Source organism: Crinia signifera, chromosome 2 (assembly GCF_055691185.1).
Source record: "Crinia signifera chromosome 2, ASM5569118v1, whole genome shotgun sequence".
NCBI lineage: Eukaryota > Metazoa > Chordata > Amphibia > Anura > Myobatrachidae > Crinia > Crinia signifera.
In genome coordinates this window covers 8,717,808-8,744,064 of record NC_139218.1, presented here as the reverse complement: position 1 = coordinate 8,744,064, position 26,257 = coordinate 8,717,808, and the positions used below count along the sequence as shown (strand labels likewise).

The 26,257-nt window shown below is 49.3% G+C and overlaps 1 protein-coding gene across 4 annotated transcripts in view; it reads right to left on the bottom strand.

The window, feature by feature from the left end:
- The window catches only part of GRAMD1C (GRAM domain containing 1C), a 159,020-nt gene that overhangs the window by 11,342 nt on the left and 121,421 nt on the right, over nt 1–26,257 (bottom strand). For all 4 annotated transcript variants that reach the window (XM_083171540.1, XM_083171542.1, XM_083171543.1 and 1 more), the window contains 9 exons: nt 9,873–9,991; nt 8,937–9,051; nt 8,120–8,306; nt 7,239–7,379; nt 4,240–4,358; nt 3,635–3,777; nt 3,377–3,480; nt 2,604–2,780; nt 2,175–2,232 (listed from right to left, as the gene is read on the bottom strand). In XM_083171540.1, coding sequence (XP_083027666.1) covers nt 2,175–2,232; nt 2,604–2,780; nt 3,377–3,480; nt 3,635–3,777; nt 4,240–4,358; nt 7,239–7,379; nt 8,120–8,306; nt 8,937–9,051; nt 9,873–9,991 — 1,163 coding nt within the window. The remainder of the gene's footprint in view (nt 1–2,174; nt 2,233–2,603; nt 2,781–3,376; nt 3,481–3,634; nt 3,778–4,239; nt 4,359–7,238; nt 7,380–8,119; nt 8,307–8,936; nt 9,052–9,872; nt 9,992–26,257) is intronic.

Genomic DNA, 26,257 nt, shown 5'->3' with positions numbered 1-26,257 from the left:
AAGTAATAGAAGATGTGCTGACATCACTGCCATACTATTATGGGATACATACGGATGACGGGTGGTGAGGATGCCAGTGGTCAGATTATAGTCACCAGCATCTCAACGGAGGGAATCTCAACAGGGGCCTGGTGTACAGGGTCAGTTACTGATGCACATTGAATAAGAGTGCCCATTAGTAGTAGCAATATGGATGTAATAGAATAAGTATGTATTGCAGTACTAAACAATAAGTATATAGCAGTGCCTGGTACAGGAAGGTCGCAGTAATCTGTGCATGAACCAGAGGTTATACAGCACCAGCTGTCATGTGACCAGTATGACACATGAACCAGAGGTTATACAGCACCAGCTGTCATGTGACCAGTAGGACAGGTGAACCAGAGGTTATACAGCATCAGCCGTCATGTGACCAGTAGGACACATGAACCAGAGGTTATACAGCACCTGCTGTCATGTGACCAGTATGACACGTGAACCAGAGGTTATACAGCATCAGCCATCATGTGACCAGTAGGACACGGAAGGATACGGCTGCTGATAAAGATAATGGCAGAGTATCCCAGTGTAATGCCCAGTAGCCAATCTTATCTCCACGCTCTCCCTATTAGTATACAGCCCGCATGCTCTATAATACAGTTGGCTCCTGATAAGAGCTGTAATCTACAGACCGGTCACAGAGCACCTGGGAGCTCAAGGTCATTAATACATAAGCGGCTCCCAATCCTCTGGGATTAATAGGTAATTATCTTCCCCCTCCATGTTCCCAACATAACACATGTATGACTATATGGTATGTGTGACATAAATGGCTCTCACACTGGGATTGGTCACTGTAGTGGAACTACAAATACCAGCATGCTCTACTCCATGGTAAGGAAGAGAGATTTCTAGGACACTAGGTGTCCCAGGAGGGCGTCTGAAAGTGAGTAGCTTTGGCTTAAGCTGCGGATTCGTGGGTTTGGGAGTCAAGCTCAAACAAACAGAAATACAGTAAAAAAGGGGATGTGAAACCGCGCTTTGTCTAATAACATGCAACAGGTGGAAAATTAAAAAACTATTTTAATAAAATATTACATATAAAATAGCAAATGATGTGAACATTCCATAGGTAAATTGCTGGTAATGGTATTATAAATGCAGGGATAGTCACCCAATTTTCCAATGGCGCAATGTCCTGTGTCCGTTCCTCGATACGCTTCCTAATTATGTCCCAATAGATTGAGGCTGATGGTTTCACCTTGAAAAAGCTATAAGAGCGAAACGCGTTGGTGCATTGGAGCCAGGACACGCACCTTTGGACCCCCAATCAGTCCCCCTATTGTGACCAGACCAGCTTCCTGAGCAATCCCAGCAGCCGCAATAATTGGGACATTGGATTATCTGCAAACCAGGCTGAGCCCTATAACAATCGGTGCTCCCTGGGCTGGAGGATGCCATTTCTCCTAACAAGTCCCTTCTATACCATCGGCCTCAATCTATTGGGACATAATTAGGAAGCGTATCTAGGAATGGACACAGGACATTGCTCCATTGGAAAATTGGGTGACTCCCTGCACTTATAATACCATTACCAGCAATTTACCTACGGAATGTTCACATCATTTGCTATTTTATATGTAATATTTTATTTAAATTGTTTTTTAATTTTCCACCTGTTCCATGTTATTAGATAAAGTGCGGTTTCACATCCCCTTTTTTACTGTATGCTCTACTCCATGTACAGAGACACTTTCTGAGTAAAAGGGCCGTACATCTGCGGGCTTAATCCCCTGACCCACCAGGACAGGGGCTCCGCCTCCTGGATGTGATGATTGGCAGGCAAAGATTAACGTCAATCCATTGGTGGATCAGGGACATTAAATATGTAAAGTTCAGATTCCATGATCAGTGCACCGGGCCCCTGAGAACGAAGGGGACCACTGTTGCCCCTGTCACCCTCTGCCGGTCACCCATTGCCTCCAATGTCTCTCCCCGTCACCCTCTGCTCCCCCCCCCTCCCCAGTTTGGGGTGGAGGAGGAGGCCTAAATTATATTTCTGCACCCAGGCCCACCAACCACAAGTTCCACCACTGTGTCACGGGATCAGGTTACTTAGTGGTATATGGGGACCTCTAGCCACAATATAATCCTAGGATGATGGAACACTCTGGTAGGACAGGCAGGATACTTACAAAATGCTCATTACTGTAATAATTAACGAGTTTCTCCTTCCGGCGTCTCTTCTTTTTCCTTAAAAAGATAATGAACCACATGTAACGCAGACTCAGAATCAGCCCCTATAGGTGGCCAGCCCACACATCCCCTTTAAAAAAAAACATGGTCACATGAAGACACTTATCCAGGACTCAGGGGTAGATTTATTAAGCTCGGTGAAGTGATAAAGTGTCCGGTTTTTATCACTGGCCAATCAGCTCCTACCTGTAATTTTTCAAACCAAGCCTGTAATTTCACAGTTAGGAGCTGATTGGCCAGTGATAAAAACCAGACACTATAACTTCACAGAGTTTAATAAATCTGCCCCTCAGCCCTCTAAGCTATATAGTGGGGTGTGGGTGACAGGTGGAGGGGCGGTGAAGTAGTTTCAAATCCTGGGACCCTACCTGCGTGTTCCTGCCGCATGTCCAGTCCTGTGTCTCCAGGATCATGCGATGAGCCGTGTTTGCTCAGGTGCTCTCCGGTACCGCGGCTGTGCCCCCGTCTCCTCCGCCTGAGGCCGCCCGTTTTGCTATTCTCCTGTAAGGAACCCGCAGGCGTTTCCTCGGCCAACAGATCAGACTCTGCAACAGCCAGAGAAAGAGATCTGTACATGTAACATCAGCCCTAGGACCACACAGGACACCCCAAGGGATCATAGAGAATAACACAGAGGGTCCCCTACTAAGATCACTCACAGGTCAGGCCTAAAACCAAAGTAACCAATCACAACTCGCTTCTACCGATCCGTTCATATCAGTCAATGAAAACAAGTATCTTATTGGTTGATGAGGTTTTAGTATTACCCATCAACAGTCCCCATCAAGGAACTAATAAGACAGATGTATTAATTATCCTTCATGAATAAATTATCAAAATATGTAATAGATGTTAGACTGTGCACTGGTGGTCCTAACCAGAACTATGATGTTAATCTACATCAGACCTGGCCAACCTGTGGTTCTCCAGCTGTTGCAAAACTACAAGTCCCAGAATGCCATGCTAGAGTTTGGCTATTAGGGAATACTAAAACTCTGAAGCGAGACAGGATGGTCAGGCCTCAATAAAACGCATTCTGTTCCCATGTTCTGCACTTGACTGGTGAAAGTATTAACGTCATATGTAGGGTCATCGCAACATCCGGTACCACCGATTGTAGTGCCCCGGTAGGGTGACCCACCTAACTGCTTAAAGTAATCCTCCAGTCCGCTCCATGAGTTCCGCTCAATGAACGTCTTGATCAGACCCCACGGCTGCTTCCGGTACTTCACATCGGAGGAGATGCTGAAGACACAAAGTGACACGTTAGCAGGCGTCGGTGACGTCATAGCACCAGTAATCAGGTTGTATGGGTTGGCATTGGGACAATGGCCCCTTAAATATTTGCTATGGGGCCCACATATTTCTGGTAACGCCCCTGCATACCGACCATCCTTACCGCAGTCTACACTTGTTTCTTGAAGTCCGGCTAATGGAGTACTTGTTCAGCGTGTAGAAGTAATCGTGATACGGAACGTCATGTGTGAAGACTTCTGTGTCCACAGTGTAAACCTGTTTGTCTTGTCCTTCTTTGTACCACGTCTGAAATGATAGGAAACACAATTTGCAGTCACGCACCTTACATTGCTACCCTCTTGGAAGCTGCGGGAGACTCCAGGTTGTAAGGGTAGCACCCTGCAGCTCTGGAGGGGGTATGTGGCTCTCCTGCATGTGGACAAAAGCACAGAAAATGCCACAGCGATGGTCCAGTTCCTACTGAACACTGGACCTTCTCTGTAGCAGGCTCTGCTCACAGATTTGGAGGCGCGTGCACCTGTACCCTCTGTGGTGTTACACATGCAGCATCATTAGCGTTCACCTCTACCCCCGCTGTGCAATAAGGGATCACACAGATGTTCAGGGAGAGGAATCATTGGTGTCAGAAGTGGGGTGAAATCCAAATACTGATCGGATCTTCTTGCACCCATCACTCTAATACACCCCACACCAGAGACCAGTAATTAGCAGATTAAGGAGTAGAATGCCATTGTCCGTGGCTGGTACCTGGTTGTCTGTGGCAGACGTGAACTTGCCGATCAGCGGGTTATTGATGGTTATAGTGTAGGTCAGCGTCCTGGTCTGATTGCCGCCATCACTCAGCTGCCATGGTGAAAATTCCAGTTCTTATAACAGAGAAGGGATAATAATGTAATGTAGGGGTGAGCTGCCGGCCTGTCCGGAAACTACGGCATTCTTACTTCTGTGGAACTAATAGTCCCATCATGCCTACTTCAGCTCTCTGGATTAACCACTAAAACCTCGCGTTAGAAAACAGTGACCGTTACACAGCTGACACTTCATACTCAGAGACAGATGAATGGGACATGGAACCTGCGCACACACTTGGAGGGGATTGGTCAGTACTTTTTCTCTATCCACTACTTGACCAATCAGCTTCAGTCATTTTATAGGCTTTGTTTGAACGATAACCAATTGGTTGTTCTATGGGGAGATCAAAGCTTGGAGAGTACCAGCAAACCATCTACTAACTCAGTGGTTGTCAACCTCGGTCCTCAGGATTCCCCAACAGTGCATGTGTCCAGGTCACCCGGCAGGTGCACAGGTGCACTCCCTTATTCACTGACACGTTTTAAAAGATCACAGGTGGAGCTAATTATTTCACCTGTGATTCTGTTTGGAGGCCTGGAACCCGTGCACTATTGGGGGTCCTGAGATCCGAGGTTGAGAACCACTTTCCTAACTCATCACAATTCGAGGTTTTGATACATCTCTAACCTATATAATATACAGAATACCTGTAATGGGCTCATGCCAGGAGCGGTTCCTTGCTCCAAATGGAACCCAGCACCTTAGATCTTACAGGTAATTAAACACCCTGCGGATCCGCCTCTGCAATGTCCGCACAGAGAGCGATTAAGGACGCAGCGCTTTTTTTGCATTACTGAATCTGCCCAAATGTCTGTAACTCATAAGGTACAACCAGGTTCCCCCCTCCTAGGGAATTCTAGTTACAGGCTGCATCTCAATTTCCTCTGTTCCACTGCAAATGCATTTAACATCTAGATCAAGTAGAACCGGTTAAACTACAGGTCCCGATACTTTGCTGCTACATATGCCAGATAAGGGACACGTGCCCAATCTTAACGCAGGTAATAATCTCAGTCTAATGGAGAGAAAAAAACACCCTACCCAAGACATCCATCCTGCTACTGTGCTAGGGTTCCACGAGCAGAGGTCCTACTACAATACTCCTGCTAGGGCTCCCCGAGCAGAGGTCCTACTACTGTACTCCTGCTAGGGCTCCCCGAGCAGAGGTCCTACTACAGTACTCCTGCTAGGGTTCCCACAAGCAGAGGTCCTACTGCAGTACTCCTGCTAGGGTTCCCTGAGCAGAGGTACTACTACTGTACTCCTGCTAGGGCTCCCCGAGCAGAGGTCCTACTACAGTACTCCTGCTAGGGCTCCCCGAGCAGAGGTCCTACTGCAGTACTCCTGCTAGGGCTCCCCGAATAGATGTCCTACTACTGTACTCCTGCTAAGGTTCACAGAGTAAAGGTCCTACTACTGTACTCCTGCTAGGGTTCCCACGAGCAGAGGTCCTACTACTGTACTCCTGCTAGGGTTCTCATGAGCAGAGGTCCTACTACTGTACTCCTGCTAGGGTTCCCACAAGCAGAGGTCCTACTACAGTACTCCTGCTAGGGTTCCCCGAGCAGAGGTCCTACTACAGTACTCCTGCTAGGGCTCCCACGAGCAGAGGTCCTACTACTGTACTCCTGCTAGGGTTCACAGAGCAAAGGTCCTACTACTGTACTCCTGCTAGGGCTCCCACGAGCAGAGGTCCTACTACTGTACTCCTGCTATGGTTCCCACGAGCAGAGGTCCTACTACAGTACTTCTGCTAGGGTTCCCACGAGCAGAGGTTCTACTACAGTACTCCTGCTAGGGTTCCCACGAGCAGAGGTCCTACTACAGTTCTCCTGCTAGGTTTCCATGAGCAGAGGTCCCACTACAGTACTCCTGCTAGGGTTCCATGAGCAGAGGTCCTACTACAGTACTCCTGCTAGGGTTCTCTGAGCAGAGGTCCTACTACAGTACTCCTGCTAGGGTTCACAGAGCAAAGGTCCTACTACTGTACTCCTGCTAGGGTTCCCACAAGCAGAGGTCCTACTACTGTACTCCTGCTAGGGTTCCATGAGCAGAGGTCCTACTACTGTACTCCTGCTAAGGTTCACAGAGCAAAGGTCCTACTACTGTGCCCCGGCTAGGGTTCCCTGAGCAGATGTCCTACTACTAGAGGTCCTACTAGGTTTACAAGAGCAGAGGTCTTACTAGGGTTACATGTGTGTGTATACACCTTTACAATGGAACACACATACACCCTACAGTTACATTTTTGTTGGGAGCTAATAATTATGCCAGTGTTGGAATGGAATTTAATTGGATTTCAAACAGGATGAATAATTTATCACCAGTATATTTTTGGATTGTGGGAGGAAACTGGAGCACCTAGAGCAAACTTCAGCAAGCCTGGGGAGAATACAGAATTAGGGTGGTAGTGGGAATTGCAGCAAGACCTCATCAGACTAATCATTACACTGCTCATTCACCCAGGCCCTGCTATAAAAAGCAGAGTGAACGGGTCATTATCAATTTTGACAAAGCTCTCAAATAGGGACGGTCCGGTTGACCGTGGTCATTGGTCAAACCAACTTTCATTACATTCCAAAGTGATGACATCATCCTTTTTAGTTATCACTCTCCAGCTTGAAATAGATGGAGACGCAGACAATACTTTGCGGATAATGGCTACAACAATGACATCATCACAGAGGCTGCTCTTTACATACTATAACATAGCACCACCTAACAATTAGTTTTATAGGGATGTATTTCTTACAGTGGCATAATTCTACTAATGTAAATATGACAATTATAATTAAATAACAATAAATCTGCCTGATGCAGTCACTGTGCAGTGTAGAAACCTAGTCAGAACATAGGCTTACAGCACAAGGTGTATCAGAGAGACCAGAACTCACCAAACACCTTCCTGGAGGAGAAGAAGTCCTGCATGAACCGGGACGGGGTGAAGAGCAGCTGGAACATCTTCTCTGCGCTGATGTGGAAGACTCGGTTGATGTATAATCTTCCTTCCACCTTCTCCTGATGAACCCTTTCATCTGCCGGTAGAAAGAGAGGATACAATATAGAACAATGTGTATAACAGCTACGGATCCCACAGCTGGCGTAACCCACTGCTGTGTACACGGTACAGCCCATGATCCTAATGGCATTTTCACTACAGGGTATTCATGATCACTGGCCAAGTAAAAGCTGGTGAACTTTATCAGCTGTAGGACTAGAATGTCAGCTCCGGCTGGGACTTGTTCTACTGCAGCTGGAGTTCCGCTGGTTGGAAAGATCAAACAAGGGGTTGTATCGATGATTATTTAAAGGACTGTTGCGTTTATTTCTTCTATCCTTTCCACTAAGCGACTATTATAGGATGCTCCTCGAGGAGATGAGGGGGGTAGATGATATTCCAGTGTGTGGGGAACAGCTACAAAACACTGATCTGTGCATAACGATTTAGGAAAATATATAAAGCTTATTGCTTATAGTAACTAAACCGATAAGTTTAAATAAAATAACATTGGTTGCCACGGACAACAGCAGTTTTTCTCTGATCTTCTTAGTGTAGCAAGTGAGAAATCTGACTAATTCCATTCTATTAAGCAAACTTCTACTTAAATTATTATTACTCTAATTATACTCCCCACCCCAGGGGTGGTGTGTCCCCCCCCTCCTGTATAAGAGAACGTGTATGAGTCCCACCCCAGAGTACACCCTGCACAATGGAGGTTACAGTCCCTCATGAGAACGAGCCAGTGGGACTATTGGGCCACTTCCAGTCACGTACATTCATCAGGAGTGTCGGAGCAGCTACTCCGGTCAGCGAGCTGGTTCTCGTTCCCGTTCAGATCCAGATTGAGGGCGGGGGTCCCGATGTGGGTGCGGAGGCTGTTCACCCTGGAAGCGCTGAGTGGGGGGCTTTTGTCACCCGCCTTCTCCATCTGTGCCTTCTCCGGCGGGGCCTGTCCTGATATCTAGGGGACAGGGGTGGATGAGTTAGATACAGTACCTGTACATCATTACCCTATCTATCTAGAGTCAAGACCCCCCCACCCCTCTGTACATTATAAGAATATTGCTTTTATAGCATCCCTGTGATTTAGAGGAATCTGGTCATTCTAGCAAATAACTGAAGAATGGATTATTGGATTTTAGATTTTTTCTTATCTATTAGCAATATGGAGTATTATATATACACATACAAAACCTGTAAGGAGCCAAACACCCTGATACAGAGGATCCCATCTCCCATGAACCCACAACCAGGAGCCCATCATTCCTACACCAACCTCTCTCCCAGAAGTCCAGCACCCTGACTACATGGAGTCCAACAACCAGGAGACCAGTACACAACACCTAGTAGCCTGTCTCCAAGGAGCCCAGCACCTGGACACCAAGCTGCCCATCTTCTAGGAGCCCAGTCAACCTACACCCAGGAGCCTGGTCCCAAGAGACCAGCACCCCCACATTCAGGAGTCCAGTCTCCCAGGACATCAACACCCCCACACCAGGATACAGGGCCATGACTCCCAGCAGCTGAAGAACCAGGAACCCTGCACCCCAACCCACAACCAACCCTGCAGCCCGGCCCCCTGCTCATGCACCATCTGTAGGAGATTCAGCGAATCCGTCTCAGTCTGGGAAATGACATCTCTGGTGAGGGAACTTCTCCTACGGGTCTTCTCCCCCAGTTCCTCACTCCCGGTCTTGCCCGGAGCCCTGCAGAACAGAACACTGTGAGACAGACTCTGACACAGGACACTCACATCTGCCCTAAATAAGGAATAGTAATTATGGCTGTGTGATACATAGAGGCGGTGTCACTGCCAGAAGCTCAGGTTGGAGAAGATCCAATGGGATGCACAGTACAATGTCAGCGTGATATAAGCCACTGTACAGCGTACACAATCTACAGACAGGGAGAGTGCAATATTATCTCTATATGGACATATAGAGTATCGAACACATTGTAAGTGGTGACCTCCAGTGGTTAGAGTGTGACCACAGATCACCCAGGACGTCCTCACTGCAGTAGTAATGGGGCAATCGGTGTAATGGAGTATCTAAAACTAACATTTCATTGGAATGTCATTATTAAATCTAAGAACAGGCCCCTAGAGAGGTCATATGCGCAGTCTCTGATACTTATCAGCAGGGACTCACATTGCCGAGCATGAGAATCCCCCAATGAAACGTTGGTCCTTAGGTAGACCCATAAACCTTCCAATGGATTGTGAAAGCCCCATTGGATGTCCAGCTGCAGTGATGTCATCCAATCAGATATTGCACTTCTGAGAGTCTCCGAAGAACCAATCACCTTCTCAATGACCTGTAACTTGTACATCATTCTGCCAGCTGTATAAGGGTGGTGAGAATACGGTGGGCTGTCGGACCTCGTGAGAGAGTCACAATGCCCAGCTACTAAATGATCAGGGGATACTCCGTAACGGGCACATTACCCTATGCCAGATCTTCTCCTCGCTCACCAACCACTAGGGCTGTAATACAACTCATAAACTGGAGGAGGAGGGTGGTCTTACCTGGCTGGCACAACATCCTCTGGTGGCATGGCTATGCTCTCCATCTCCTCATTGTTCAGGCCCAGCTCTGTGCCATAGCTCTGCTGTACCAGCTGCCAGAACTCCTTCTTGCTCAGAGTCTGTGGGACAAGTGACAAAATACTGGCTCATTATATAATATATATCTAATATCACACACATTATATACAGAAATAAATATAAATATTAACAAAGTCTTAGAAACCATCTTCTAGATGCCATGTACCATTGTAGCCTCTACCGCTTCCCATATTTGCACCAACAGAATTGAGTAACTCGGATTCCAAACCAGCAGTAAGGTGATGGCAGTGGCTCTTACGCTACATTTCCCTGGGAATGGCGCTTATCAGAGTCACTGTATCTGCAAGAAAAGCTGCAGACGGTTCCCCAATAACAAATTCTATGTATTGGGAGCTTGGCGAGATGTCCAGCTAATTAGTCCATAATCAATAACTGGGAGCAAATCCTCAAGGAATGACCCAAGACATAAATCCAATCATGTACAAAGGGCGCTCCCTGGACTACATAGAGTAGTGGTATGTATTTACCACATCCCATCAAAAAAGGTCAAAGGTCAGGTCTTCGCACCAGCATGGGCCATTGCCAAGGCCTCTCTGGTCAGCAGCACCGGGTGGAACGCTCACATAGTTGATGATTTGTGGACTAATATCTGTGCTACCTCTGTAGATAGATCTCTCTTATTTGTTGTCTGTCATTTGTCTGTTTGTCCGGTTTACATTCCGACACTATTCAACCGCTTTGGACAAAACCAAGGCAAGGTGGCTTGATCGGGTCCAGATTAGGTTCATGGCCACTAGGATCACAAATCCTCACCCCTTGAGGCCCCAAAAAAGGGCCTGGCCACTACACAAACTGGGTCAGGGAAGAAAGATACAGTATGGCAAAGTTGAATAACGGAGGGGTAGAGGATATGGGGTGTAATGTGTGCTAGATCCGGGAGCTGACCACAGAGGTGTATGGGTATGTATCTGGGGAGCAAGTTCTGGGTCTTCCACTTAGATGGATTTTGATGGAAATGTCACAGACGGATGACACGTGGTCTGGGATGCCTAACGGAGTGTGTGGGTTCCTGGGTTGACTTCTAACAACAAATATTTTTTACAAAAATACCCCTCCCAAAATAATACAAAAAAAATACAAAATACCTCCCTCAGATTACAAAATGCTATAGATATAGTTAAAAAAAAAAAGCAATTGCCCCCAAAAACATTGAAAAAACCTTTGCTGTGCAGAGACAGACTGGGGATGATGGCTACAAGCAAAGCCCCAGCAACACAGATGACACCAGGCAGCCACCTCCGGGGTCGGTATCCAGACTCATGGTAGATTGACTCTAGGTCGACAGTCATAAGGTCGACCACTATTGGTCGACAGTCAAAAGGTTGACAGGGTCCAAAAGGTCAACATAAAAATTGAGCCAATATGTGCCGACAGGCGGTATTTCATACCCTACCATCCACTACGGTGTAGAGGGAGAATATAATAGTGACCTCGTCGACCATATGACTGTGGACCTAGACATTGTAGATGTAAGATACCATATCCTCCGGGGTCTGTGGGAAGAGCTGTCAGAGAGGATAACGTGCAGATGATGCTAATTGCACGCACCGAACCCGAGCAACGCCGGGTACCTCAGCTACTGGATAATAATGGGAAGGTAAATCCTACAGGAAACATTACTCAGCGGCTTCTACCAAACCAAAGACGAATATAGGAATATGTGGAAGTACATAGGTGGTGTATGTGATATATTGCCTCGTCTGACCCTTCCATGGTATGAAGAGAAAAGGGGAAAACAGATGGTTAATAAAGAACACTGTAGAATAAACAGAAAGCTATTCAGTGGTTGTTCTGTGGATGCTGCCATAATTCTCTGTGCACCTGGATCATGTGTGGACAGTTGGTGAAATCCCTCTTGTTCCGAGGCTCCTTCCTTGTTATACAGTAGGTCCCTGTTCCCATGGCTGGACTTTATAGAGGTACATGAAGCGTCACCCTCAGCAGGTGGCAGCAGTGGCGGATTCAGGGGGGGGGCACCCGGGCACGTGCCCCCCCTGTCATTTATTTTGTAGATGAGGACCAGGGCTTTCCAACGAGCCCAGCCCCGTGTCTCTAGCCCCCCGGGAACCAGAGATATCGCCTGGCAAACCTGTAACGTTTTTTCCCCATAGGATAATATGGGACCCGTCAATTCCGACCCCCACCCTGTTCAGACGGCTGCCACTTCCCGCCCTGGCATCACAGAAGCTTGTGGTTGATTTCGTTAAATTCCAAATTGCTGGGCCTTCAATATGATTCCAGATTGGTCCAAATCGGTCAATCGGTTCCAGAGATATTGCGTGTAAACCGATTTTATTATTTTTGAAATGTAATTTCATGGCTGTTCATGTTCTTTGAGAGCAGATTACTCTGGAACCAAACGTTCCAGTTTCACTGGACCAAAATCATTCAAAGACCACTAAAAAGTTCTTCAATATAATACTTGTCTCATGTAAATGGATCAGTTGGTTCCGAAGATATAGCCGGTTAAATGAGATAACTGGTTAAAGGGGGGAGTGGCGGTTTTCTCTCCCCCTCACACCAGAAAATGCAGGGACTAGGCTGGTGTAAAAGGGGCCAACCTGGGAATGCATTTTCTGGTGTGAAAGGGGTATTATTTCAAATAGCCAGGACCTGCAGTGCTCTGAATACAGCCAGGCTCTGCCACTGTCAGTGGCTATCACTTCTGCCTGGCGGCGGCTGTCCCCCATTTACCACGAGCATGTATTCCCCCTTCGCTATGAGCATGTAATCCCACATGGCAACGAGCATGGAACCTCTGGCAATGAGCATGGAACCCTTGGCAATGAGCATGTAGAGAAGCAGCACTTATGTAGCATAATTTTTAATAGGCATTATGGTGTTTGGCATAACACATAATGGACATAATGGCGTGTAACTTAACGTGTAATGGACATTATGGTGTAAATGTTTAATGCGACCCTTTGGTGGACTATGGGGCAGATGTATTAAGCTTTAACAAGAGATAAATCCAAGGGTGATAAGGAGAGATAAACGTCCAGCCAATTAGCTCCTTACTGCCATGTTACAGCCTGTGTTTGAAAAAAGTCAGTAAGGAGCTGATTGGCTGGACGTTTATCTCTCCTTATTACCCTTGCATTTATCTCTTGTTAAGGCTTAATACATCTGCCTCAATGTCCCTGTTTATGAAATGTATTGTGAATTTTGGCTTAATCTGTGTGGCATTATGTGAATTCTGGCTCAATCCATGTGGCATTATGTGAATTTTGTCTCAATCCGTGTGGCATTATGTTAATTTTGGCTCAATCCATGTGGCATTATGGAAATTTTGGCTCAATCCGTGTGGCATTATGGAAATTTTGGCTCAATCCGTGTGGCATTATGTGAATTTTTCCCAATCCGTGTGGCATTATGTGAAATTTGGCTCAATCCGTGTGGCATTATATGAATTCTTGCTCAATCCATGTGGCATTATGTGAATTTTGGCTCAATCCATGTGGCATTATGTGAATTTTGACACAATCCATTTGGCATTATGTGAATTTTGGCTCAATCCGTGTGTGTTATTATGTACATTTTAGCTCAATCCATGTGGCATTATGTGAATTTTGACACAATCCATGTGGCATTATTTGAATTTTGGCTCAATCCATGTGGCATTATGTTAATTTTGGCTCATTCCATTTGGCATCATGTGTAAGGGGCAAGTATAATGGGGTCTAGTATTTTGTTGCATAATGTGTAGAAGTTGTATATGGTGTTGAAACGCCCCCTGTTGAGTGGCCACACACCCTTTTCCGGAGCGCGCCTTTGGCGCGCGCACAACTACATCCTTCACTTTTGTCGCCATGGTGGGCCTGCGTACTTTAAATGCCAGGGCCTATTTTTTATTCCATTCCCACCCTCTCCTGCCGCTCTCTTAGCATGTACACTGGCATTACTAACACCGCCCCTCCCCCACCCAAACCCTTTTTTATCATGGTGCCCCCCCTGTCATTTTATCCTGGATCCGCCCCTGGGTGGCAGATACACACATGCACAATGGGATAACAGGTGTTCATTGATTTTCTATAATATCAGATGTCTGTTCCCAGAAGCAATGAGCTGCCCCAGCGTATTTGTCCCCTCTGCCGTCCTACCAAATTCCACCCGGCACCCCACACAGCTGTCCGCAGAGTAAGCACTGACCTATTAATGGGGTCAATGGGTACAGACTTCAGAATTTAACATGCCTGCACCCTTTTAGTGGAGCTGCACCCAATTACAGTTACGGTTTATTGGTGACTTAACGGGAACTCTTCACATTGTCTCATTTCTAACTATATTGTTCATTCTAGCACCCGCCATATTTGAAAACCCATGCAGTTCCTCTTCCCTGCCTGGGGTGTCGCTGTCTGCTGTGTTGTTTCTAGCACAGGTCTGGTTTGCATATCAGTGCTGATATACAGACCACACTGTGCTAGAAGCACTACAGCAGACAGCGACACCCCAGGCAGGGAAAAAGAACTGCATGGGTTTTCAAATATGGCGGGTGCTAGAATGAACACTAAACTATATTTATATAAGATGAGCATATTACATTGCACTTGATATCTGAGAATACCCCTTAAACCAATGTCAGCTCTCCTTTTCTTTCATAATAGAAGACACAGCAGCCGAGCTGTAGCTCTCCGTTATCACACAGTCACTTTCCAACTCTTCAGCTAAGGGAGCTGCAAAGGGCGTTTGTGAACTTGGGTTTCAATCAACAGCAACCATAGCAAATCACTTTGAACTGAGTGTAAAGAGGGATCAGTCCTAGTTCAGCAGCCACCTTGGTGTTTCTTTCTTGGTGCCCCTCTGACAGCTGGAGCCCAGCATCCAGCACCTCCAATGTCTCTGGGAGTTATGCCACTAGCTGAAAGCATGGCCGTCAGCCAACACTGCTGCTGGGCCCTTCTAGTTCTCCTCTGTCCCCAACTGACCGGTGCCAAGTGTCTCTGGATCACTGGCATGACAGTACTTGCTTGGTGGCACAACTTCTCATGGGTGTGCAAGATGCAGAATATAGATGTGCTGAACAGGTTTTGTTAGATTACATCAGAATACTTAAACTCCCTTCTGCTCGTTCCAGTTGGTTTTAGACTTGCATGATCCACCCTCTGTCCCCCAGCACTGCATTGAACAGGCCCGATTTGCAAGCAAACCAAAAAAGCAAGACATGCCGCACTGCAGATGGGGCAGATGTAACGTGCGCAGAGAGATACGTTTTGTGCGAGGCATTTTTAAACCAAAATCTAAATGCCAGTGTAATACTAAAGCTGCCTAACATCTATGGACATCCAGTATTTACATTGCGCTGAAAAAAATCTAAAATGTATCGGCCCCCTGTGGTGCACCATGCATAGGCATGCGCAGGAAAAGGGGGGTGCCGGAAGTGCCCAGCAACATCTGGCCTCCAACCCACAGCGGGCCGCACGCACTGCCGGACATCTAGTCCATCTTCTCCAATTTTTGACTTTCTATTATGGCATCTTTTAGCACACAGGGGAGTAATTTGTTCTGTTGTGTGGTCACTGGCGGTACTGCACCTCATAGAGGTGAGGAGTAATTATATATATATATATACTGTATACCTGGGCCTGGTGTAGCGCTGCCGGTATGCAGTCATTAGATCTACAGCAGGGCTGGGCAACACCGGCCCTCCAGATGTTAGTGAACTACACATCCCAGGATGCTTTGCATTAGTTTTGCTATGTGACCATGCTGAAACTGATGCAAGGCATGATGGGATGTGTAGTTCACTAACATCTGGAGGGCCGGTGTTGCCCAGCTACAGTGTCTAGGTAGACAGATATCAGGTCGACAAGGGAAAAAAGGTCGACATGAGTTTCTTAACAAAACTTTGAGCCGAAATGTGCCGACAGGCGGTATTTCATAACCTACCATCCCCTGCGGTGTGGAGGGGGAATAGAACAGTGTGCCTGGCCATGCAGAGGGAGGCAGTGCGCTTACACGGTGTCCATAACAACCTATGTTAACATAGACACCAAATGTATTTTTAAATTCATGTCGACCTTTTGACTGTCGACCGATAGTGGTCGACCATATGAATGTAGACCTAGACATTGTAGATCTACTATACCAGAACCAGCTCAGCCGTAGTAACACCTGTCAATGTGGCCCACAAACTCCGCGGGGGGAGGAGCTGCTGCGGCTGGGCACACACAGCAGCCCTCTCGCGGCTACTGTACTGTAGAACAGAATGAGTGGTAGCCGCCGTGCCAATGCCCCAATCTGCCGCAGGCACTGGGTTGGGATGACCCTGGGCATTGGTTTATAATGTCTATGGCACCTACACAGTAATGGTACAGATTACATACCACGAGGGAAAGGCTCATTACTGTATATGTAACAGCTCAGTGTTACTACAGGTAATTACTGCAGGTTAATGACATCTTACAGAGGAGCAATAAACCTCCGGACGTAGAACAGCGAACAATCATCATAATACACAGCCACATAGCACAGGTAGGCATCCCGATACACAGCCACATAGCACAGGTAGGCATCCCGATACACAGCCACATAGCACAGGTAGGCATCCCGATACACAGCCACATAGCACAGGTAGGCATCCCGATACACAGCCACATAGCACAGGTAGGCATCCCGATACACAGCCACATAGCACAGGTAGGCATCCCGATACACAGCCACATAGCACAGGTAGGCATCCCGATACACAGCCACATAGCACAGGTACGCATCCCGATACACAGCCACATAGCACAGGTAGGCATCCCGATACACAGCCACATAGCACAGGTAGGCATCCCGATACACAGCCACATAGCACAGGTAGGCATCCCGATACACAGCCACATAGCACAGGTAGGCATCCCGATACACAGCCACATAGCACAGGTACGCATCCCGATACACAGCCACATAGCACAGGTAGGCATCCCGATACACAGCCACATAGCACAGGTAGGCATCCCGATACACAGCCACATAGCACAGGTAGGCATCCCGATACACAGCCACATAGCACAGGTAGGCATCCCGATACACAGCCACATAGCACAGGTAGGCATCCCGATACACAGCCACATAGCACAGGTAGGCATCCCGATACACAGCCACATAGTACAGGTACACCTCCCGATACACAACCACATAGTACAGGTACACCTCCCGATACACAGCCACATAGTACAGGTACGCATCCCGATACACAGCCACACAGCACAGGTACCTATCCGATACACAGCCACATAGCATAGGTACACATCCCGATACACAGCCACATAGTACAGGTACACCTCCCGATACACAGCCACATAGTACAGGTGCACCTCCCGATACACAGCCACATAGTACAGGTACGCATCCCGATACACAGCCACATAGTACAAGTACGCATCCCGGTACACAGCCACATAGTACAGGTACGCATCCCGGTACACAGCCACATAGTACAGGTACGCATCCCGGTACACAGCAACATAGTATAGATGCACAGCCACATAGAATAAGTACATCCCGATACACAGCCACATAGTACAGGTGCACCTCCCGATACACAGCCACATAGTACAGGTACGCATCCCGATACACAGCCACATAGTACAAGTACGCATCCCGGTACACAGCCACATAGTACAGGTACGCATCCCGGTACACAGCCACATAGTACAGGTACGCATCCCGGTACACAGCAACATAGTATAGATGCACAGCCACATAGAATAAGTACATCCCGATACACAGCCACATAGTACAGGTACACATCTGGTACACAGCCACATAGTACAGGTACACCTCCCGATACACAGCCACATAGTACAGGTACACCTCCCGATACACAGCCACATAGTACAGGTACACCTCCCGATACACAGCCACATAGTACAGGTACACATCTGGTACACAGCCACATAGTACAGGTACACCTCCCGATACACAGCCACATAGTACAGGTACACCTCCCGATACACAGCCACATAGTACAGGTACACCTCCCGATACACAGCAACATAGTATAGATACACAGCCATATAGAATAAGTACATTCCGATACACATACCCCCACTATCCACGTCGGCGTGGAGTTGATTTTAGATAGTGTGGCGAGCGCAGCCAGCCACCGAGCCCGAAGCGTGGCGAGCGCAGCGAGGGCACGCGGAATACGAGCCCAAAGCGTGGCGAGCGGACACTGATTACTTTACATGTATTCCGCGTCCGCTCGCTACACTTCGGGATCGTATTCCGCATACACTTGCCACGCTTCGGGCTCGCCACACTATCTAAAATCAACACCACGCCGACGTGGATAGTGGGGGTATGAAAAAAGGTTGGAGGACATGTACCGCCGCCGCACGCCACGCTTCGGGATGGCATGGATACGGGGGGTTACATCTCATTGTAAGCACCCATCACATCTCATGGCATGGGTGCTTGTACAATTAAAAAATTGAATTGCATCGCATGCCGCAATATTCCAGGGGGATGCGATGCAATGAGGTTTTTAGGAGCCCATACGATGGAAATCATGGACGCCGTGATAATACACAAGTACCCAAATTTAACAAAGCATATTTTTTTCTGTTTTCCTGCATTTGGGTGGAAATTTTTGATTGTCATACAGTATGCTCCCATACAATTCCAGGTTTTTGTTCCCAGAAGATAGATCAGACAGAAAAACTGTACGTGTGTACGCACCTTTACACAGGCGGAGCGACTAGTAACTCTCCCGCAGAGCTGGCCATTGAGCAGTTGGACTGAGCATGTGGTATGACCAGTATTACACAGGAGGAGCGCCTAGTAACTCTCCCGCAGAGCTGGCCATTGAGCAGTTGGACTGAGCATGTGGTATGACCAGTATTACACAGGAGGAGTGCCTAGTAACTCTCCCGCAGAGCTGGCCATTGAGCAGTTGGACTGAGCATGTGGTATGACCAGTATTACACAGGAGGAGCGACTAGTAACTCTCCCGCAGAGCTGGCCATTGAGCAGTTGGACTGAGCATGTGGTATGACCAGTATTACACAGGAGGAGCGACTAGTAACTCTCCCGCAGAGCTGGCCATTGAGCAGTTGGACTGAGCATGTGGTATGACCAGTATTACACAGTAATACTCTGCATAGTAACTCTCCCGCAGAGCTGGACATTGAGCAGTTGAACTGAGCATGTGGTATGACCAGTATTACACAGGAGGAGCGCCTAGTAACTCTCCCGCAGAGCTGGCCATCGAGCAGTTGGACTGAGCATGTGGTATGACCAGTATTACACAGGAGGAGCGCCTAGTAACTCTCCCGCAGAGCTGGCCATCGAGCAGTTGGAATGAGCATGTGGTATGACCAGTATTACACAGGAGGAGCCAGGGGCGAATTTAGGGGTCAGGCCGCCCCTAGGCACAACATTTTTGGCCGCCCCTTAGATACCCTGCGCAAGTTAGAGCCCCTTAGACACACTGCACCATTACATATACATATACACCATAATGGAGCGCCTAGTAACTCTCCCGCAGAGCTGGCCATTGAGCAGTTGGACTGAGCATGTGATATGACCAGCAGTAATACACAGGAGGAGCGCCTAGTAACTCTCCCGCAGAGCTGGCCATTAAGCAGTTGGACTGAGCATGTGGTATGACCAGTATTACACAGGAGGAGCGCCTAGTAACTCTCCCGCAGAGCTGGCCATTGAGCAGTTGGACTGAGCATGTGGTATGACCAGTATTACACAGGAGGAGCGCCTAGTAACTCTCCCGCAGAGCTGGCCATTAAGCAGTTGGACTGAGCATGTGGTATGACCAGTAATACACAGGAGGAGCGACAGTAACTCTCCCGCAGAGCTGGCCATTAAGCAGTTGGACTGAGCATGTGGTATGACCAGTAATACAGTAATACTCTGCCTAGTAACTCTCCCCAGTTTATGGCTGCAGTTTGTGTCATTACAGAGAGAGATAACCTGAGGGAAGACAGAGACCTGTGATTAGTGGATCAGAGGGAGCACAGGGAGTGTGATGTGTGGGGGAGGGGTGGCAGACCATATACTGTAGTGCAGGGATGGGGAACCTTCCGCCCTCCAGCTGTTGTTGAACTACACATCCCAGCATGCCCTGCAACATATTTAGCATGGCCAAATAGCAAAACTGTAGCAGGGCATGCTGGGATGTGTAGTTCAACAACAGCTGGAGGGCCAAAGGTTCCCCATTCCTGCTGTAGTGTAAAGTACCTGCTGTAGGACTATAAATGTGGGCCCACCTGGGGTCGTGCGGACAGAGTGGCAGAGTCGGCTGTACACACTCACCATGATATATCACCCTGAAGGCCCAGCGGGACAGGTATATGAACTTGCCAGTCCAGCTGTGTCTGTGGTCCCCACCGTAAATGAACAGGTGGTCTGCGGCCATGCACATATTGACCGCTGTGGTGCAGAGCCGGCGTGATATGTCTGTGAATGATGTAACTCATAGACACATTTGTACCCACCTGCACACGATATATCGGCCATTTAATCGAACACGCAATATATCTATCAGTGCGTGCCCAGATTACACCCTGCACTTTGCTAGTTGTGCTTGTGATCACATTGTACAATCTGACTGTTACACAGTATCCAACACACTCATAAAAAGTTACCAATTAACCCTCACTTTACCAGAGCTCAGAGCTGGAGTTCAGTTCTGTGTAGAACACACTGGGCCCAGCTCCAAAAACACATGGGCTGTCATAGCTGGTTCCCTCCTAATATTTGCATAGTTTGTATATGTATTGAGCCCTTGAATACCGCACTGATGTACTTTGCATCAGGCAGAGAATAACTGCATAGGTGTGAACCCAGCTTTACTTCCCTGTATTCTGGGACAACGAAATAAACATACCAACCTTGCTGAAAAGCACAGAGCTGTACACAAGTCTGTGGAGGTGGGGCTATACTTACTAGAAGGGTGCGAGGGTGGGGCTATACTTACTAGAAGGGGGTGGGGCTATACTTACTAGAAGGGGGTGGGGCTATACTTACTAGAAGGGTGCGAGGGTGGGGCTATACTTACTAGAAGGGTGCGAGGTTGGGGCCAGTGTTCCCTCTAAGCTGTGCGCACGTGCGCGCGCACACAACTCGACGAGCGTGCGCACAGACATTACAACAGAGCGCACAAAGCAGCAGTGGTCCCTTTTTGCAGTTGTGAACTCAATTAATGTGTGTTTCACCCATTAACTACATTGTGTGCTGTGTTTTGAATGTTTAAATGTTTAAAATCATTTTGAAGTAAAGTTAACACAAATGCTGAACGTCATTTTCCAGTTATATATAAGTGACGCACAAATTTTTTTATTTCCTTCCAAAGTTGCACAGCCAAAATCTTTTGCCGCACACAGCCTTCGTAAAATTAGAGGGAACATTGGTTGGGGCTATACTTACTAGAAGGGGGTGGGTCTATACTTACTAGAAGGGGGTGGAGCTATACTTACTAGAAGGGTGCGAGGGTGGGGCTACACTCAACTAGAAGGGTGCGAGGGTGGGGCTACACTCAACTAGAAGGGTGCGAGGGTGGGGCTACACTCACTAGAAGGGTGCGAGGGTGGGGCTACACTCACTAGAAGGGTGCGAGGGTGGGGCTACACTCACTAGAAGGGTGCGAGGGTGGGGCTACACTCACTAGAAGGGTGCGAGGGTGGGGCTACACTCACTAGAAGGGTGCGAGGGTGGGGCTACACTCACTAGAAGGGTGCGAGGGTGGGGCTACACTCACTAGAAGGGTGCGAGGGTGGGGCTACACTTACTAGAAGGGTGCGAGGGTGGGACTACACTTACTAGAAGGGTGCGAGGGTGGGGCTACACTTACTAGAAGGGTGCGAGGGTGGGGCTACACTTGCTAGAAGGGTGCGAGGGTGGGGCTACACTTACTAGAAGGGTGCGAGGGTGGGGCTACACTTGCTAGAAGGGTGCGAGGGTGGGGCTACACTTGCTAGAAGGGTGCGAGGGTGGGGCTACACTTACTAGAAGGGTGCGAGGGTGGGGCTACACTTACTAGAAGGGTGCGAGGGTGGGGCTACACTTACTAGAAGGGTGCGAGGGTGGGGCTACACTTACTAGAAGGGTGCGAGGGTGGGACTACACTTACTAGAAGGGTGCGAGGGTGGGACTACACTTACTAGAAGGGTGCGAGGGTGGGGCTACACTTACTAGAAGGGTGCGAGGGTGGGGCTACACTTGCTAGAAGGGTGCGAGGGTGGGGCTACACTTGCTAGAAGGGTGCGAGGGTGGGGCTACACTTACTAGAAGGGTGCGAGGGTGGGGCTACACTTACTAGAAGGGTGCGAGGGTGGGGCTACACTTACTAGAAGGGTGCGAGGGTGGGGCTACACTTACTAGAAGGGTGCGAGGGTGGGGCTACACTTACTAGAAGGGTGCGAGGGTGGGGCTACACTTACTAGAAGGGTGCGAGGGTGGGGCTACACTTACTAGAAGGGTGCGAGGGTGGGGCTACACTTACTAGAAGGGTGCGAGGGTGGGGCTACACTTACTAGAAGGGTGCAAGGTAGGGACTAGACTTACTAGAAGGGTGCAAGGTAGGGACTAGACTTACTAGAAGGGTGCGAGGGTGGGGCTACACTTACTAGAAGGGTGCGAGGGTGGGGCTACACTTACTAGAAGGGTGCGAGGGTGGGACTACACTTACTAGAAGGGTGCGAGGGTGGGACTACACTTACTAGAAGGGTGCGAGGGTGGGACTACACTTGCTAGAAGGGTGCGAGGGTGGGGCTACACTTACTAGAAGGGTGCGAGGGTGGGGCTACACTTACTAGAAGGGTGCGAGGGTGGGGCTACACTTACTAGAAGGGTGCGAGGGTGGGACTACACTTACTAGAAGGGTGCGAGGGTGGGGCTACACTTACTAGAAGGGTGCGAGGGTGGGGCTACACTTACTAGAAGGGTGCGAGGGTGGGGCTACACTTACTAGAAGGGTGCAAGGTAGGGACTAGACTTACTAGAAGGGTGCGAGGGTGGGGCTACACTTACTAGGATGGTGCGAGGGTGGGGCTACACTTACTAGAAGGGTGCGAGGGTGGGACTACACTTACTAGAAGGGTGCGAGGGTGGGACTACACTTACTAGAAGGGTGCGAGGGTGGGACTACACTTGCTAGAAGGGTGCGAGGGTGGGGCTACACTTACTAGAAGGGTGCGAGGGTGGGGCTACACTTACTAGAAGGGTGCGAGGGTGGGGCTACACTTACTAGAAGGGTGCGAGGGTGGGGCTACACTTACTAGAAGGGTGCGAGGGTGGGGCTACACTTACTAGAAGGGTGCGAGGGTGGGGCTACACTTACTAGAAGGGTGCGAGGGTGGGACTACACTTACTAGGTAAGGCGTTATAATGAGGGACTAAGTAAAAACTGGACCCGGACAAGACCCCGGAACCCTGGACCGGACATCATGTCTGTATTCTAAAGCTTGTAGTGTCCTGTCCAGTCAGTCAGTAAGGAGCTGATTGGCTGGACGTTTATCTCTCCTTATCACACTTGCATTTATCTCTTGTTAAGCCTTAATACATCTGCCCTAATGTGCCCAAAGCATGGAGAGCACAGCAAGCCATGCATGGGGACGCGGTGTCCATGTCAACATTCAGGACAAAAAAAAAAACTGAAAACCTCATGTCCACCTTCCCATCATCAACCTTTACCATGTTGATGGGGGTTGGGATCATTCGTCAGAATGATTCTAGGTCTACAGTCATTAGGTCGACCCCACTAGGTCGACTGGCAGGAAGGTCGACATGACTTAAGGTCGAATTTGCATAAAGGTCGACATGACTTAAGGTCGAATTTGCATAAAGGTCGACATGAGGAAGGTCGACTGGTCATAAGGTCGACATGGGTTTTTCACTGTTTTTTGATCCGAATGTCGACACAGTCGACATGGACACAGTTGGCAATGAGAATCGGACCCTCGCATCGCTCGCTTCGCTCGCTATGCTTCGGGCACGGTGCCTCGCTGCGCTCGGCACACTATTTTATTCTCCCACCACGCCCTAGTGGATGGTAGGGCATGAAATACCGCCTGTCGGCACATGTCGGCTCAAAAAACAGTGAAAAACCCATGTCGACCTTATGACCAGTCGACCTTCCTCATGTCGACCTTTATGCAAATTCGACCTTAAGTCATGTCGACCTTGGCCCATGTCGACCTTAAGTCAGGTCGACCTTCCTGCTAGTCGACCTAGTGGGGTCGACCTAATGACTGTAGACCTAAAGTCATTCTGACGAATGACCGCATCCCGTTGATGGCAGTGTTTCAGAGCCACACAGACATTAGATAGATATGCATGCACACAGCGTCTATTATTCTCTTCATTATCCCCCCCCCCCGGACACTGGCGGCCACGGGAACATCCCCAAAAACCGAGATGCCCCCGTGTAGGGTGAGGGGGAGAGGAGCAGACAGGCTTTTAACTAGTGTACTTGTATTTTATTACAGACTATGGGCCAGATTCTCTAAGCTTCAAAAGTGATAAACGGAGAGTGATAAACAGCCAGCCAATCAGCTCCTGTCTGACATTTTTCAAACACAGGCTGTGACATGTCAGACAGGAGCTGATTGGCTGGCTGTTTATCACTCTCCATTTTATCACTTTTGAAGCTTAGAGAATCTGGCCCTAGATGACCTATGTGGTGGTAAATAACTGCGGGGCTGATACTCTGATATTTGCAAACATCCTAATGAAGGATCAAAGTAATATCTGGATAGTGTTACACAACATGTGGGCACATTACACAAGCACTGCCAGGGGCCTGGTAATCACTTCATGTGCTGCCAGCATCTCCTACTACTATGTGCTGCAAGTGTCTGTAATGCAAAGTGGCTGGCACATGGGAACACAACCTGCCAGGGGCATGGCATGGGGTGCACACAGCCAGCGAGGGGCATTGGCGTGGGTGCACACAGCCAGCTAGGGGCATGGCGTGGGTGCACACAGCCAGCGAGGGGCATTGGCGTGGGTGCACACAGCCAGCTAGGGGCATGGCGTAGTATGTACATAATAAGCGAGGGGCATGGCGTCGGGTGCACACAGCCAGCGAGGTGCACGGCGTAGGGTGGACACAATCGGCGAGGGGCACGGCGTAGGGTGGACACAATCGGCGAGGGGCACGGCGTAGGGTGGACTCAACCGGCAAGGGGCACGGCGTAGGGTGGACACAACCAGCGAGGGGCACGGCGTAGGGTGGACACAACCGGCAAGGGGCACAGCGTAGGGTGGACACAACCGGCAAGGGGCATGGGGTCGGGTGGACACAACCAGCGAGGGGCACGGCGTAGGGTGGACACAACCGGCAAGGGGCACGGCGTAGGATGGACACAACCGGCAAGGGGCACGGCGTAGGGTGGACACAACCGGCAAGGGGCACGGCGTAGGGTGGACACAACCGGCAAGGGGCACGGCGTAGGGTGGACACAACCGGCAAGGGGCACGGCGTAGGGTGGACACAACCGGCAAGGGGCACGGCGTAGGGTGGACACAACCGGCAAGGGGCACGGCGTAGGGTGGACACAACCGGCAAGGGGCACGGCGTAGGGTGGACACAACCGGCAAGGGGCATGGGGTTGGGTGGACACAACCAGCGAGGGGCACGGTGTAGTATGTACATAACCAGAGAGGGGCATGGCGTCGGGTGGACACAACCAGCGAGGGGCACAGTGTAGTATGTACATAACCAGAGAGGGGCATGGCGTTGGGTGGACACAACCAGCGAGGGGCACGGTGTAGTATGTACATAACCAGCGAGGGGCATGGCGTCGGGTGCACACAGCCAGCGAGGTGCACGGCATAGGGTGGACACAATCGGCGAGGGGCACGGCGTAGGGTGGACTCAACCGGCAAGGGTCACGGCGTAGGGTGGACACAACCGGCGAGGGGCACGGCGTAGGATGGACACAACCGGCAAGGGGCACGGCGTAGGATGGACACAACCGGCAAGGGGCACGGCGTAGGATGGACACAACCGGCAAGGGGCATGGCGTAGGGTGGACACAACCGGCAAGGGGCACGGCGTAGGGTGGACACAACCGGCAAGGGGCACGGCGTAGGGTGGGCACAACCGGCATGGGGTTAGGTGGACACAACCAGCGAGGGGCACGGCGTAGTATGTACATAACCAGAGAGGGGCATGGCGTCGGGTGGACACAACCAGCGAGGGGCAAGATGTAGTATGTACATAACCAGCGAGGGGCATGGCGTCGGGTGCACACAGCCAGCGAGGGGCACGGGGCACGGGGCACGGTGTAGTATGTACATAACCAGAGAGGGGCATGGCGTCGGGTGGACACAACCAGCGA